The sequence below is a fragment of the Lineus longissimus genome, chromosome 18, assembly GCF_910592395.1.
Source record: "Lineus longissimus chromosome 18, tnLinLong1.2, whole genome shotgun sequence".
NCBI lineage: Eukaryota > Metazoa > Nemertea > Pilidiophora > Heteronemertea > Lineidae > Lineus > Lineus longissimus.
In genome coordinates, this window is record NC_088325.1 from 8,514,194 (window position 1) to 8,531,277 (window position 17,084).

The 17,084-nt window shown below is 40.8% G+C and overlaps 1 protein-coding gene across 1 annotated transcript in view; it reads left to right on the forward strand.

Annotated features, from left to right (window-relative positions):
* The window catches only part of LOC135502097 (ankyrin repeat domain-containing protein 50-like), a 357,552-nt gene that overhangs the window by 49,603 nt on the left and 290,865 nt on the right, over positions 1-17,084 (forward strand). The window contains exons 3-4 of the mRNA XM_064794655.1: positions 14,886-15,028; positions 16,583-16,808. Of these exons, the coding sequence (XP_064650725.1) occupies positions 14,886-15,028; positions 16,583-16,808 (369 nt within the window). The remainder of the gene's footprint in view (positions 1-14,885; positions 15,029-16,582; positions 16,809-17,084) is intronic.

Genomic DNA, 17,084 nt, shown 5'->3' on the forward strand with positions numbered 1-17,084 from the left:
GTCCTAGTCGAACTTTGTCCTGAGAGCATATCTCGAGTAGTATCAGTTACAGTTTCAAGTTCCATTTATCTTGCTCAAATTAATTCGAACTATGTTCTCATAACCAGGTTAATTTAGTCTTCTTTATCATCACTACCTGTGATATCTAGACTTTCATCTATTGGTTTGTCACATTCAGAGACAGTCATATTTGGTGTATTCATATTTGATGCAGTCATACTCGATGTATTCATAGATGATTCCTCATGACAATGACCTAAAGTAATAAGTGTTGTTGAAGCAAGTGCAGTTAATGGACCCATTCTCAAACTCAACCATCCAAACCATTTATCCAACTCGTTAGTTATCAAATAATCATTTCTAAGATCATGATAAAGATTATCTTCATCATCTATTGGTAATAACCACCTTGATAATTTAGTGTAAGCTTTAATTACTGTCTTACCCAAAGAATCATTAAGTCTGGCAGCCATCTTTGTTTCATACATTCTATGGTGTTTTAAGATTTCTTTTTCAGTCATATTATCTAAGTCATTAAAAGTTATTTGTTTATTAAGGAAATCCTTGCTTTTACCAGTTGCAACTAGAATCTCTAAGTCTTGTTTGGCTTTAAGGCCACTATCAGTCAAATAGTTCAAATTTTGTTGATTGCTGGTTGATCCTAGTTGGCAACTAGAATTGACTATTCCTTGACTGGGATTAACTATTCCTTGACTAGGATTAACTAAATTTGAACTATTCAACTGCTTGTTTGAAACTTGTCGATTTGTAGAGCAGTTCTGTTGAAAGTTAGTTCTGTTTTGTTGGTAACTACCAGTGTTCTGTTGGTTAGAAGCCCCAACTCGAGCTAAGCTCTCAGGACTCATAACACCAATCTGTTTCATCTGTTGTTCAATCACTGCAGATGTCTGACTATTCATTTGCTGATTATTCATTTAAAATTATGGAAAAATGACTGTTAAGTGCAAAATGCTGTTTTCACAACTTTATTGCATCTTAACACTAGCTCGAGCTATGCTCTCAGGACGAAGTCTGGCTCGAGCTATGCTCTCAGGACGAAGTCCGGCTGGTGTAAACTTAATACTACTGATGCAGTTAATGTCTCGACCTGCACTGGCACTCAGTAAAACGTCAAACTGCTTGTCAATATCCTGGTCATATTCCTTCTCAACCTTGTAATTCTGGAAGAAAATACTTTGAGTGAAATCATACCATAATCTTAAAAGGCTGGTTTCTCTCTCCAAATCATTAACTCGCTCCTTGTTGGTTAAAAAAGGTGTAAATATTACATAATCAATTTTCAGCGTTTTAAAGGCTTGGTGTAAAAATACCTTGTAGTTAATGGTGACCTTGACACCACAGTAATGCAGAAATCTAAGGAAAGCATAGTACACTAGTCTAAGGTCAGTGATATTCTCATCGGTTAATTGCGGTTTACCAATTGCCCTGTTAATAAATTCAATGGCAAGAAACCAATCATATTCCCCACAGTGAAATTTAAAAAGCATGGCTTCACCATGTAACCCTTGGTTACATAACTTAGAGGGGAGAGTGTTAATACCCATTTTTAGGGCTGACTGAAGAGTACTTTCATATCTCTGCTTACTAAGACATTTTCTGTGACTTGAAAAGTAGCACTGTAAATACCCTTCCACAAAGTCCTTTAAATACTTAACTGCCGATTCGGACAGCCGACTCCATCCAAGTTTCCTTAGAATACTGTCAAAGTAACGTGTCTTGTTGTCAATATTGATCTCAAGAGTTTTAAAATCATCGTCGTAAGTAGTCGAATTGCAATTGGTGCAGAATTGATACCTCACAGTTTTAGCTGCGTACCTTGCTGAATTCAAGTTTTTTTGATACTCAAAAAGGGTCCACCTTTTACAATTACGGCAGAATTGGGCATTAGTGTTGGTACTGACGTCATATTCTTTCATTCTTGGCAGGACTACTTTGTGTGTCTCAGTCAGACTTCGTCCTGAGAGCTCTGCTCGAGTCGAGCTTTGCTCTCGGGACTTTGTCCTAGTCGGACTTCGTCCTGAGAGCTCTGCTCGATCCATAACCCTAGGACGAATGTATCCTTTAAGATTCTCATTGTTCCACTCACTAGAATAATAGTCTTTTAATGAGATGTATTTATTCATATTTTCATAATAATTATTTTTTAAACATTGTTTTGATAGAAGGTCACCTAAGACCTTTTACGTGATTTTAAGGCTTTACGTGATTTTAAGGCTTTAACACCCCTAATTAAACCATAAATTATGGAACTAACAATAGCAATAACTGCTATGATCAGATGTTCAGCTAGAAAGCCAACAACTGCACCAATTGTTTTCAGGAGAAATGATACGATAGAACCGATGATTCCCGGTAAAGACGCAGCTGATTTCTTGGCTAGTTCTTTTAGCCATTCAGCAAACTTCTTGAGACCTTCTTTTACTTTATCTGGTATTGATGGTTTTGGTCCTGGTCCAGGTTCTGGTGTAGGTCCTGGAGTTGGGTCTGGTCCTGGAGATGGTCCTGGTCCTGGAGTTGGTTTTACAGATTTAGTGGCACCACTTAAAGCACTACTGATACTAAGACCTAGAGTTGTAAATGTCATAACAACAGCTGTTATTATGGCGCTAATAGTTACACCATACGTCTTAATGAAATGGCCAGGGCCATTGTGCTCACCTCATGTGGAGGAAAGATGGATAAAGAGCATGGTATTGTGTCATGTAGTGTTAGGTTTGATGTAGGTCCAAGCAATTACAATTTCCCCAAAATGGCCAATTTACAGTACATTCGACCTCTGTGACCTTGAAAAGTAGGTCAAATCAAAGAAGACCCGGGTGACACATTGAATGGTTGTTAGAATTAGATGTACCTATGATATAAAATTGGTGCCAATCGGGCAAGTCATTACTAGGAATAATGGCATTTTGAAGAATTTAGGATTTGGCCCCCTCCCTGGAGGCCAAACGGCAAATCAGATCGCACCAAACTTCAGTACCTGAGATCACCTGACCAAGGGGTACATGTGTACTTAATTTGTGATCAATAGTCATTGCAGTTAAGAAACGTGCCATAGTTACGGCCTGACGGCGAATTTACGCCATTTGACCTCTGTGACCTTGACAAGAAGGTCAAATTAAAAACCTGTGTGACATATACTGTATGGTGGTTAGATGTACCCATGATATCAAATTGGTGGCAATCGGGCAAGAAGTTAAGGAATAATCACATTTTTAAGGTTTTTGGATTGTGCCCCCTGGTGGTCAAGTGGTGAATCATATTGGACCAAACTTTGGTCCCTGAGATCACCTGACTAAGGGGTAAATGTGTACCAAATTTGGTATCAATAGACATTGCAGTTTAGAAACGTGCCATCGTGTTACATCCTAACGGCCAATTTACACCATTTGACCTCTGTGACCTTGAAAAGGAGGTCAAATCAAAAACCCGGAGGATATATGATGCACCTTTGCTAGAAGTACCTACCATATTTTTTTCAAAATTTCCCGACTACTATTAAGGGAGATATTGCATATTTTCACTTTTAACGTTTGGCCCCCTGGTGGCCAAACCATGAAACGAATCAGACCGAAACTTGGTCTCCAAAGTGTCATTACATAAGGGTACATGTGTACCAAGTTTCAACTCAATAGCTCTAACAGTTACGAAACGTGCCCTGCTAACGGACGACGGACGACGACGGACGACGACGACGACGACGACGACGACGACGACGGACGACGGACGCCACGGTATGGGATAAGCTCACCTCTGCTAAGAGGTGAGCTAAAAAGTAACTTTATTCTGTCCTTCAGAGGAATAGTTGAATCTGGTTTCTTTAGAACATCAACAATTAAACGTTTAATTCTTCTAGTTTGTGACTCCCTGTCATTGTCTAACCTCCATACCTTTGACTGTTCCTCATGCAATTTGTCATTTAGTTCATCTATTTGCTTTTTCAACTCCACTTTATCTTTAGTATCTTCTTCTACAGACTTTACATAGTCTCTTGTTAAATTACGAAGTTTATTTTCTAATTCCTCTATTTGCATGTCCTTATCCCTCTTTACTGCAGCTAGATCATCACCAGCCTGTTTTAACCCTCTAAGTTCTCTCAAGGCATATTCAGTAAAACCCAGTGATTTAAGTTCATCATCATTAGAATCAATCAGTTTATCTATTGGTTTGTTTGAACTGTTTACCTCATTAATTACTGCCTGTGTTTCAGGGGTTACTAATGTAGGTTGACTTACTGGTGGATCAGGTGCAATCATACCTCTAATCATGTTAGCAAATCTAGTACCAAACTTAGTCTTTAATGTGCCTTCAGAAAGGAATTTACCATCTGATTTAATTAAAGGAATGATAAAGGCATTCCCTCCATTAGGATTAGGAATTTTATTCATATTGTTCTTTTGTTGTTCTGTAAAGTTTGCTAATTCTCCTTTTGTAGGCAAGAAGTAAGGTTCCTCGTTGTGCAAATAAATACGTGTTGCTAGTTTACTTAGTTTGTTAGGGTCATATTTCCATTTACCACTTTTTTTCAATGCTGTATCAAGTTTATCCTCTTTATCATCTAGAAATGACTCCTTTTCCATCAATTCAGGGACAATACCTCTTACTCTTTCTGGAGTTGTAGTGAATGAAGTTTCAGTAGTAAGATTTCCACCTCCTGTGTTGTATGTTGTGCCGTCATCTTGAAAAGTTCTATTGGTTTCACTTGTATTAGGATCATCCACATTACGAAAGCGATAATTATCTAACTCACCCATTTGGATATCTTCACCTCCTGTGTTGTATGTTGTGTCTGGCCTTTTTGGATAAAAGATAAACTTTCTCCAATTATCCCAGTCTTCATCAGTTCCTGATGATGATGATTGTGTATCGTAATCACTCATTTCATAATTTTCACCTCCTTCAGCCATGATTACTTATTTATCTAACCATAAAAACAATCAATGTACCAACAACTGAGTAAAGCATGAATTTAATTGTTTCATGAGTATCATCCACCTTCTCAACTTTGGTGTCAAGTTTAGTAGTAGTAGGAGTATTCTTTGAGGTTTCAGTTGTTTTTGGTGAATCAACATTACTCTTTGGTTTATGACTGGTCTCGAGCTTTGCTCTCAGGACGAAGTCCGTCTTGACAGTACCAACACTACTCTTAACTCTTATTTTCTTAGAACTATTTCCTTCCATCAGTGGTGATGGTAAGGTCTTTTTGTGGTTAATGTCATTCTTACCGGGTTTAGCATTTTTTGGTGCTATTAAAATGTTATTATTGTAGTTATCCAGCTTACCAATAACGAGTACCATATTTGCTCCTATGACATACAATCCTGGTGCTATTACATAATCTAGTCTTGTATGAGTGTCACTCACTGCTTTTTGGTATCTTTGAATTGAAGTGGGAATATCAGGATGTTGATTAATCGAGTCCTTTAATAGTTTGTTAAATTCCTTCTGTGCATCCAATTCTGTACCCGGTACTCCAATTATTGGTGTTCTGGTCAACGCCTGAGCACCCAGAATACAGTAAACATATGTTCTTATTGTATCATTCAACCTCTCTATTCCAGGATTAGAGAAACCATTTGATTTAAATATCATGAATTGTTGATAGGTTTGACATTCATTTTGTGTAATTACATCAAATACATTCTTGTGTCTCCTGACATGATCCTTGATGAAAATATCTGGATATTTGAAATTAGCCATTCCAGCATCCCAGTCTTTACTGAACATCGGTGGCATTCTATTTTCATGAACTTGCATGAGGAAGAAATTGATTTTAGAATCATTGATGTAATATCCGGGATCAGTTATGTTCGGGTTGTAATCCGGTACACTCCATGACCTCCAACCACCGTTATTTTCAAACACCGAGAAATCGTACTCGTCTTTTAAACCAAATTCACTCAATAACCCTCCTAATTTCCTACGGTTAATGTTATTGTTTGTCTCATTAAAATCACTTTCACCTGGAATTGGTATCTCTAGATTCTTCATGATCTTCAATATTTGATAGTAAACATGAAACCTGTAAATTGACCTTATCAATGGGTCACTGTGATTCAAGTGATCGTCTATTGAAATACCACAACCTGTTGTAGCAAACCAAACAGCCATGTTAAATTGGTTCTGGTAAAACGATAATGGATTCTTTTCCAGTCGCAGACAGTCTTTCTTATTTTTCAGGCTCAAAAACCCAGGTGTTATCTTAGTTTCTTGTAGGCGGAAGAAGTTATTAGTATTAACAGTTACTTCTAAATTAAAGAAGTCATAGGTGAATTTACTTTTATGTTGATTTGCTATTGGATAATACTTTATTACTCCAGAAGCTGATGAATAATTATGTTTGGTTTTAACTTCAGTTTTGGATAATGAAGACAGTAAAAAGGCCATTTATTTTAATGGAATAATCTCACCAGATGGAGAAAGTGTGACGTTAACATCATGTCTCCATGGACAGAATAACATTTGCCTTTAAACCATAGTGATATTCAGTTGTACAATGGTCATATCAGTTGTTGCAGTCATTAATTATTTGTGCTTGCAAATTACAATGGCCATATCAGATGTTGCAGTCATTAATTATTTTTGCTTGTCAAAGACATGAAAAGGCCTATTGTGTCTTAATGCGTTTATCCGACAGAATTTTCGAAAATATTTTCAGCGCTGAAAATTATTTTTGCGTCGTTAAAATAATTTCTCTAAATTCTGTCGGATAAACGCATTAACGAACAATAGACCTTTGTAATACTTTGGGACGTGAGTATTGTTTGGTAACATATGTTACCATGTACATGCAGACTCTGTCAACAATATTTTCAATAGATTCAAGCAACAATGATTAATCACTGTAACAGCTGTCGTGTAGGCCTACAGCATTTATTTGAATACGCTGGGACTGTCAAGATGTGCAAACTTCAAGGGTTCATTTCTCTGCTATTTTTTAACGGATATTTGCAATGATGTATCCTTGGAAAGCTATTGACGTGTACTTTCTGTTGGAATACAGTAAGTCATGATTACATTAACCCATTGAACTCTAGTATTCCCTCACCATTTCATTGACCATTTCATTGCAACGCTTCACTGGGAATCTAATGAATGATAGAATATATGTATTGTGGTGTCTGGTTCTTAGGGGTTTCTAAGCTAATTTGAGACAAAAAGGCCTGTAAGGGCTTTTGTCAAAATAGCTTAGAATTACCTACGTTCCTACCACCGCAATACATATATTCTAAGCTCATCCTCTGCTTTTCTACAACCCTCTTTTTTATTTAGACTCCCTAGGCCTACGTGGGAGAAAACAGAATCGAAGTTTCTAGGATTTGTGGTTTTCTTGTGTAATCCTAGGGCCTCTTAGGCCTATAAATGAAGCCCCACTGAGGGTACCCACATTGCAGACACCTGTGCGACAATGGATGCTGTAGAGCCGCTGAGAAAACAACGCCGGCGCTACACCGTGACAGAAAAACTTGCCTACCTGAGAGACCAGAAGGAGGCACTGGTGAACGGTACGGTGCACAGTATGAGAGAGTTCGCCGCCCACTAAAACATCCCCTGGGAGACGTTTAGAAGGTGGAATCTCGAGGACCTCGAGCAGAAGGAAGAACAAGGGCATGGCCGGAAGAAGACCTGATGGAGCCCCGTTATTCGTTCTGGCCACAGGTTGAGGACTAGCTTTACCAATGGCTGCAGCAGATGAGAGAGCGTCGCCTCGCAGTCTCCGTTCTCGACATTCAAGATAAGGCGTTGGTAGTGTGGCAAAGCTGGTGGAATGAGTTAGCCCAAGATGTCAGAGAAGGGATTCAGCATTGTCGCCCTCAGCTATGGGATTTCAACGCATCCATAGCCTGAGTGGAGTGCTTGATGAAGAGACGCCACGTGTCCCTACGGAAGGAGACCAAGAATACAACGACCGTCCCCGCTGATGCTGCTGCAAGGGTCCAGACCTTCTGAGATGCGGTTACTAGGAGCATCGATCGTCTTGATATACAGATGCGGTTCTTCTTTAACATGGACCAAACTTTTGTCCTGTTTGACATGAGAACCATGTACACGGCCAACACCACGGGGGAGAAGGCCATAGACGTCCGATCAACCAGGTCCAATACCAAGCTGGGATACACCGTCACCCTCTGCACCGCAGCCTCTGGAGCAAAGTTGCCGGCGTACATCAGCTTCCCCAGAAGAAGTTTCGTCCGGGTGTTTGCAGCCCTCCAAGGCAACCCACCAGCAGATGTAAAGATTACTCAATCGGAAACTGGTTGGATGAGGGAGGAAACGGCGCACCACTGGTTAGATGAAGTCCTATCACCCTACGTCACCGACAACGAGACCGACCAGTTCCTGTTAATCGTCGATCATTATCGGGTCCACCGGACAGAGAACTTCCGGACGAGAGTCCGCGACATGAGAGGCAGCCTGGATTACGTACCTGCTGGTTATCTGGCTATCTTTAGCTTTGAAAAATAATTGAATCGGGATTTGCATCGTTCTTTTTTATTCCTTCACTGATCACTTCGGACAAGACTGTACATTCAGAGGGATGTTCGGTTTTGTCTCCAGATATGTGACAGACAACTTCTCATTCATACCAATTTCGCACTGCAAAGTATCTTTGAAAGCCCGAAGCTGGTAAGGGATGATAAGACCCGAAGACATGCTCCATTACCTCCCTGAGCAGTGCGTCACTTTCAAAGGGCAGGTCAGTCCCTAAAACCAGCAGAAGCCAATATGTTAGTTGGACTTTTTTCATGGACACCCTGTACACTATCAGCCATTAGCACTGGGACACCCTTTACACTACCAATGACGATCAGTTGAAAATGTTCTGGGACACTCAGTACAATGGCCGAAGGCCCTGATCCCATTATCCCATTCATAGGAGACCTACGAATCGGTTTCAACAACCCAAACAATAAGGATTGGACTCGAAACTGAAGTATATTGGATATGAGGCCTGGACAACCCCCTCTGGAATCCCAACCAATGATCGGCCTTCTCAACAGCTCTGTTCGCCACCCCATGAGTCAGGGGCGGCGACACCGGCTCTTAATGAAGTGGTGTTATTTTCTTGAATTTACAGTAAATGCCTTTTCCATATATCACAAGGCAGTCAGGAGGGGCCTTTCGCAATTTTACTGATAAAAGAATGAGCACTGTTAGTCATGGACTTGTGAGCGGTGGTTACGTGTACACAGGCACTTATAAGAGGCCTGTTGACAAGCCGTCTGCACTTCACTGATAACTACGGCGGCCGAGAGAGGACATGAAAAAAATAAAATTTATCTCGTAGTACGACTTTTATCTCGTACTACGACTTATGCCCGCTGTACACGATCCCTCAAAATTGGATGAAAAAAATTTGACCGAAAAGATTGATCGTGTATGGTGGGAAATTGGATGAAATATTTTCCATCAATCTTTGATTGATGGAATAGAGCCGGTCCTATTTTTGAATGACGAATTGATAAAATTTGACCGTGTACAGCGGGCATGGATATTTATTGAACAATTAACCCTATTGAATTGAATTGTTCGTGGGTTCACCGAAATCAATGATCGTCCATTCCTCCTTCATGATGACGGTGGTTATGCAATTTGACGGGTTTGTAATGCAAGGCCTAGATTCCACAGTTTGCCTCTCATAGACGACAACATGGGCTGGACGCAGAGGGCAGTGGAAATCATGATAGAGTCGTATAGGGCCCACCCAATCCTATACAACACCAAAGATGCCCTGTACCACAATCGCGTTAAGAAGGAACTGGCCTACCAAGAGGTACTTGAGGATGTCTGCAAGGAAAAGAGTGACTGCACGGTTGATGACGTGAAGAAAAAAATGAACAGGCTACGTAGCAACTTTGCTAGGGAAATGGAGAAGATAAACAAGACCAAAAGAAGTGGTGCTGCGGCAAAGGATGTGCACAAGCCAACCGTATGGTGGTTCCAGAAGCTGCTCTTTCTTAAGGACCACGTAGAGGCGAGGCCCAGTTCTTGCTCAATGTCGAGAGGCACAGATTGCAATGAAACACTTGACAAGGTAATTAATTCTTAACATCATTTTATTTCTCTGACTACAACAGAATTATTCACTGACTGTACACACACAGTTATACAAGAATGGCTGCCTCATTCTACGCTGCAAATTTACCTTGCCACGATACTCGACCAATATTATTGACATAGGAGCAAAGGTATTCTCTCTGAGCCTGAGCCGCATTTGTAGACCTGTTGCCAGCTTGAGATGAGATGCGTTCATATGCTACTTCCGACTTTCTCAACTCTCTCCAATCACCATCTGTTACCTGGCCTCTGCTCGTGTCTTCTCTATCCATGGAACTAGGAGGGAAGTACCGAGCAGGGCTCCTCGTGCGGAGATAGTTGTGAAGGGCGCATGTAGCAAGGATTACTCTCTCTACCTTATCGGGTGATAATAACATCGGTGCAAGAAGGACTCTGAAGCGATTTGCCAGAATCCCAAACGCATTCTCAACAACGCGTCTCGCCCTGCTTAGCCTGTAGTTAAAAATTCTGTGGTCAATATCAAGGTTTCGGAACGGGTACGGTTTCATCATGTAAGTATGCAGAGGGAATGCATCGTCTCCTACCAAAAAATAAGGAATTGGGGCGGTACAATATTTCAGGGCTTCAGCATCTGGAAAATCTATACTTCCGTCTACTATAGCCTTGTTTAGGTCACTTTTAGCAAAAACACCCCCATCTCCCACACGGCCATTTGTCCCTGCGTCAATCATAAGAAATTTATAGTCTGCATCAACCAATGCGAATAGAATCAAACTATGGGTATTCTTGTAGTTGAAAAAGTACGATCCACACTTCAGAGGTGGGCGAAAAGTCACATGTTTGCCGTCGATAGCTCCAAGACAGTGGAATAGATTCCATCTGTACTCAAAATCTCTAGAAACCTGAAGCCACCCTTGTGCGTTCGCTGGCATCTGAAAAAAGGAAAAGTTGCAATGTTAACCTCCACTTTCAGGACTCCTCTGCTAATGACGACTCCGACCAAGAGTTGCATGATGAATCACCACGTCCTGCAACGCCATCGGTAGGATACTCAGCAAAACCGTGCACATCCCAGGAACCGAGTAGACCTAAACCAAGGGCGAAAAAGAGTCGTTCTGTAGAGGAGTCGATGTTGCACACAGCAGCTGATGCTTTGACTGAATTGAAAGATGCTGTTGTCAGCTCAAACATGAATGAAAGCACTAGTACACCAACGCAGAACGAGGACCAATTTGATATTTTTGGTAAATTTGTGGCTTGCGAAATGCGCAGCCTGCAGCATGCTGACATAAGGCAAAGTGCAAAAAGGAAAATAAACATGGCGCTTCTTGATGCGCAAGAGTCTGAGTTGGGCAGAAATACTCAGTTGACTAGAAGAGTCCCTCCGCAGCACATTAATAATGCAACAGTTCCTCCTGGAAAACATGGTTACAACCAGCAGTGTTCCATCATGACGTATAACGGTCAGCCTAGTCGTAAAGATTTTCCAAATGTAACAACTTCAAATGCATGTAGCATGGGGAACACCGCTGATATTCTTGGTAATGCCATGATGCAAACATTTTACACTACTGAATGATTGTGCATTTAAGTTTTTTGTTATTGTAAAGTCAGCTACAGCAAGAAATAAAAAATGGTTAAAAGGAAAACATTGCAGTGTCATTTTCATAGTGTTCGTATTACCTTTATGAAATCGCCTTTCAAAACCGTGTAGAGGGCATCGCACATCTCTGGAACAATTCTACCTATCGTGCAGGCACTAATCCTTGTTGAGAACTCTAGACTTTGGAATGTTTCTCCAGTTGCCAAGAAACGCAACGTCACCGCTAAACGTTCGGCAGGAGTGATTGCCTGGCGCATATTGGTGTCTGACCTATAAACGTATCGAGTGACTCTATCAACGAGATCAGCAAATATCTCTTCATCCATACGCAGATAGTTTTTTTAAGAAGCGGGGTCTTCCAGCCTGAGCTCCTCGTTTAGCATGGCATATGCCCCTTTGGATGCTCTTCGAAGGATCCATGGCCGTGTCCAATATCGGCGTCGTCGTCGTCGTTTCTTCTTCAATGCGACCATGGCTATTGCCATAGCAGCAACGGCAGCTGACGCAGCAACGGCCACAAGCAGTTTTGACTGCACGGGAGCCATTTTGTGAATGATTGGATGAAAATGATTGACCGTGTATGGCGGGACCCTCTACATACAAATTTGACCAAAAAGATTGATGAAAAAGTTTGATGAAAATGATTGACCGTGTACAGCGGCCATATAGATCGAGGTGACAGAAGTAGCTTCTAGTCTTTAATGGCAAATTATTATTAACCCCTGTTTGGAAACTCATTTGGCGTATTTAAATGGATGATCGTGTACTGGATTTAGGACTTGGAAATAGGCCTATCGATGACCGTATGCATAAATCTTTGCTGTTTCTCTTTCAGAATGGCAGCCGCATCTGCCTACTCGGTTCTTTCAGCTCTGGTTATTTTGCTAGTAAGAGAAGTGGTTGCAACAACCCAGGTCCAAGGCAACTTTGGATATAGTCCACAAAAATGTGAACACAGCGTCACAACTTCGTTACTCTGCGAGCTTGCAAGGATCGCATGAAAATGGCAAGCCTTTCGTCCAATAACCAAATAACATGTATCTTTCACTGTCTTCACCACTTGTAGGCCTATTTGCACATGACCCGAGCCAAGTGCAGAAAAGAATAACCTAACTTTTCGAAAGGCATTGACCAATTTTACGTAACTGCCTACAACACGGGAAACTTATATAAGCCTAGACTATCCACTACATGTATCCGTAAAGGCCTAACCGGGTCCATTTGCGAAATCAAAAAAAATCTAAACGTTGATCGCTTTACGGTTACGGACAACTAAATGTAGTCGGCAGTCTAAACGAACAGGTGCGAAAACTCTCTATTACATATTCACACGTCTATTTGTGAGCCTGCCGTTCAAAGAATTCGTAAATTTGTTGAATTATTTGGCAGTGTTATACATTCTTGGTGGTGGTGTAGTGCTTTGTTGAGATTATTGGTTCGACTCTGTTGGATTTTTAAAATCCTGCACACGTGGGGTAACCAACCCGTTCATCAAAGTGAATAGTTCAGGGCAACTGTGATGGGAAACGAAAATTTATTCAAGGCTGAATTCTTCAACCACACTCTGCGATGAATTCCCTGAGGTCAGCCTCATCACCTATCACGTTAGGTTGAACATTCCCACGCGCAGTCATCCCGGCCTGTATACTGTTGGGTTGTTTTGCATTAAAACTCCCAAACAGTTCCGGTCCAGTCCGTTCCGCAAATTCCAAAAGGCCCACTCCGTTTCATATTACTGGAGCCGAGATTGATTGAATACAGGTGGTGCAATCCAATGATGCAAAACCCAGCATCCAGCGTCCAGAGTCCAAAATCTGAGTCCAGCTTTTACCAACTACCTAGCGCACCAAACGTCTGTATCGATCCCATGAACAGTCAAAGGCATTGGTGATTGGTGATTGGTGGAATCTGGATTCCTCGTTTTATGCTTAACCGAAGTAAACTATCGTCACTCGGGTAAAAAACACGGGATGAAAATTCGGGCTCGGGCTGCCCTTGTTTCTTTCTGTTCACATTTTACAAACATTATTTTTTTCCAAAACAGCTAAATAAACCAAAAATCGATCACCCCTATACCACCAAACATAATCCCATCTAGTGTACGTCGCAAAAGATTTTTCAAAATTCGGATCATTTCGATGACTTTGAGCGTTTTTATGCTCCGATTTTCTGATTTGTTTGAAAACTCCTAAGCGATTTAGTCAATCACTACTACTAGGCCACGCCCGTTTTGGTGACGTCACGTAATACGGGTTCGATTCGATGACATCAAATAAACCCGAGTTCAATCCGAGTGTTGGCATTCTCATATGAAACAGTTAACTCGGCTTATAACTCGGCTTACTCGGTTCACGCATGCCCATTTGAAGCCACTGGCAGACCATTGATAGATTGGTTCCCGATCGACTCACTAGGGCGTATGAGACTCCCTGTAGTCCTAGTAGTCCTTATATCAATGTGTTTGGTCGCCTGACGCTTGTAACGAGAAGTGTTTTTGGGTTTCTAACGTTAGTGCATTTCTATAGTATAGGCTCAGTACATGCCCATTGACGTAGGACCTCTAGGCTCTGGCCGCTGGCTGCATTGGGTACGGGGTGAGTTTTGATCAATCATGCTGTCTGCCAGCCGTAGGCTAATACCGGAAGATGTTGGCTAGAACCCCGACCATCCGGCGAAGTTACTATGAAAATGAAAAAAAGTGAAGGAATCTTTTTTGCCTGGGTGAGAAACCTTCGTAAACATTATATACTTTCGATTGTTGGATGATCTATTTCCGGACATAGTAATTTCTCCGCTCTCGTCATAACCCCCCCCCCCCCCCACCCTCCTACGCATATGGATAACATCATCAGGCACCACTGCTTCCTCCACAATCCTGGGGCCCATCAAATTTGCTGGTAAGCAAATTTCTCAGTCTAGTTAAACTGTTGTATTGTCTACATAACTTTTCTACATTCATCGGTGCTGTTGGAACTGTTGTTATCTGTATGATGTGCATGCATTCCTAGCCACATGCAGGAAGTGCGATTTCTTTACGTGTTAACATGGTACAGGTTAGCCTACATGTCAATCGATTGGTACAATTATATATCTTTGTTACCAATTGAAGAAAACAGCTGACAATTTGTGGCAGTGACAGTTTATAACCATGATAACTGGACCTCGTGACATTTCCTTGATTGTTGATCATGTAAACTAGCGTACTTAAACCTTCGTCGTTGATTTCCTTTTGTCTTTATTTCAGTTCCGGTTACAAACTTGTCATTGACCAACTCCTTAAACAGCACAGCAGACCCTCTCCTTTTGAGCGAGGACACCGATGTAGAGTTTACCTGCACAACAAACTGTGCGTTCCCGGCACCCAAAATTTATTGGTTTGAAAATGACGTAAGTAGTGGGCTTACTGTAAGAAGCATAATTGTATTTGTTCGATATAATTTTGCATATTCTTCAAATCTTCCCCCCCCCCCCCCCCCATACACTGTACGTTGCTGCATCAACCTCGTTTACCAAGGGGTCATTGCGCGCTCCCATGGTCACTTGCACTAACCCTGGTATCATGTTGAGCTAAAACACTTTGATTGGTCAACGAATAACGTTTGACATGCAAATAAGATATAAATAATGTTTTGACACTTGGCACATTCATGGCATTGAATTGGCAAAAAGGGCGACATATCAGTCTACATAACCATTTACCCTGATGCGATCACAAATCAATTGGCGGCATGATAGATCTTCATGAACACGGGGAGTATATGAGCTAATGCTGATATAAAAAATTAGAAGCCTCTACAAGAAATTGTGTCATTCAGTCGGGCAATGCGAAAAACACATTTTCGGAGAATTGGCGAGTAAATTTTTTATCAATTTTTGTCAGTATTCCGGATCCCACTATAAGTAATTTTTCACTTCTGACAAGAAAACATAATGCAGCACACATGAGTCAATACGGACTAAAAAAAGTTTTTAAAAATCGCCACGGTATCGCGCGCAGTTATGATGGTTTGATGTAATAACGATTCAGGCTCGGACCATAAGAACTCATTTTATGTGTGTTGTACGATGTTGTCGTTTTTTTTCTTCTCAGAATATAATTGAGAGTGTAAAGTACATAGTGTAAAGTACAGAATGTATATCAAAATGTTGCAAAAATACTGTTATATAGCTTTTGAATGAAGTGTTACACATTTCGCCAGAACCAGCTGTCTGAATTGTTAGCTAGCGGACATATAAATAATCCGCACTCCCGATCATGCAAATGCGATTTTGCTGAATATGATGATGGTTTTTCCAGGAGGTCTAAGTAGAGCACTATCAGAGGCTAATGTCTTGTCGTAATGGTAATGTCTAAAGTGATTGAACTGCTTTATTGATCATTTGATTGAAATCGAAATTCAGTACCCTGTACATGCTGCAAAATCTGTTTTTATAAGAACAGAATCTTGCTTAATGAACTCGGAGGATTTACTGGAGTAATGATGAACTGATACCAACGAGACTTTCAAACTTCTTCTCAACTTGGCCCATTTCTAATGTTACTTTGGGTAGAAGTACCCTAAACAATTTAATGTGTGCCTGTGCTATAGTCATGCCGGTTTAAACTGCATGCAAAGCTGCTGGATGTGCAGCTTAAAAAACTGGTAATTTTTTGCTCAAGAATCATTCATTTTAAGTATTATATATCTGTTTGGAGTTGATGGATTAGGCTCATGCTTAATAAGGGAAGATAAATCCGAATAGTGATCAAGGGTAGTAGAAATGTAATGGATGAGGTAAGTTAAGGTGGAAACAGCCCATTTGGTACTCTTGTAGAATCCTTAATAGAGAGGGTGTCCTTAACAGTGTGGTGCCTGCTAAAATGTGCCACTTTATTGTTAATAAGATTGTTGAGATGAAATAGACACTTTGAGTTTTAACATGAGCATACCTATTTTCCAGCGAAGCGTCAAAGGCAGAGCGAGTACTTATGCAGGGGAGGGTTGCACAGGGATTAATAAGGGCCAGAATCGGACTAAAAGCACAGTAACATTCTCAGGTACAAACCTGGATAAGAAGCGGAGAGAGCACAACATTACCTGTACAGCTGAAAACGTTATTGGGGAGCAGACGATTTCCAGGACGATAGATATCCTATATAACAGGTCATACACTGTTCAAAATGGTGGTAAGCATCTTAATTTTTCATTTCTTCAAACGTTTTGTTTATTTATTTTCGTGATGAGTGACTAGCACCCAATACTATTGACCTGCAATGACAGCATGAAATGAGTCTAAACATTTCAAGTAAAAAAGTATTCACTAATTATTTGCCTAACATCAACACGGTGGCTAAAGGTATCGGTTTGCCTCAGAAAAATACGTGCTTACCTGGAAAGGAAATGACAACACAAGGGAATCAAACAAGAACTTTGTTCATTTTGAAGGCGTTTATTATTTTTTT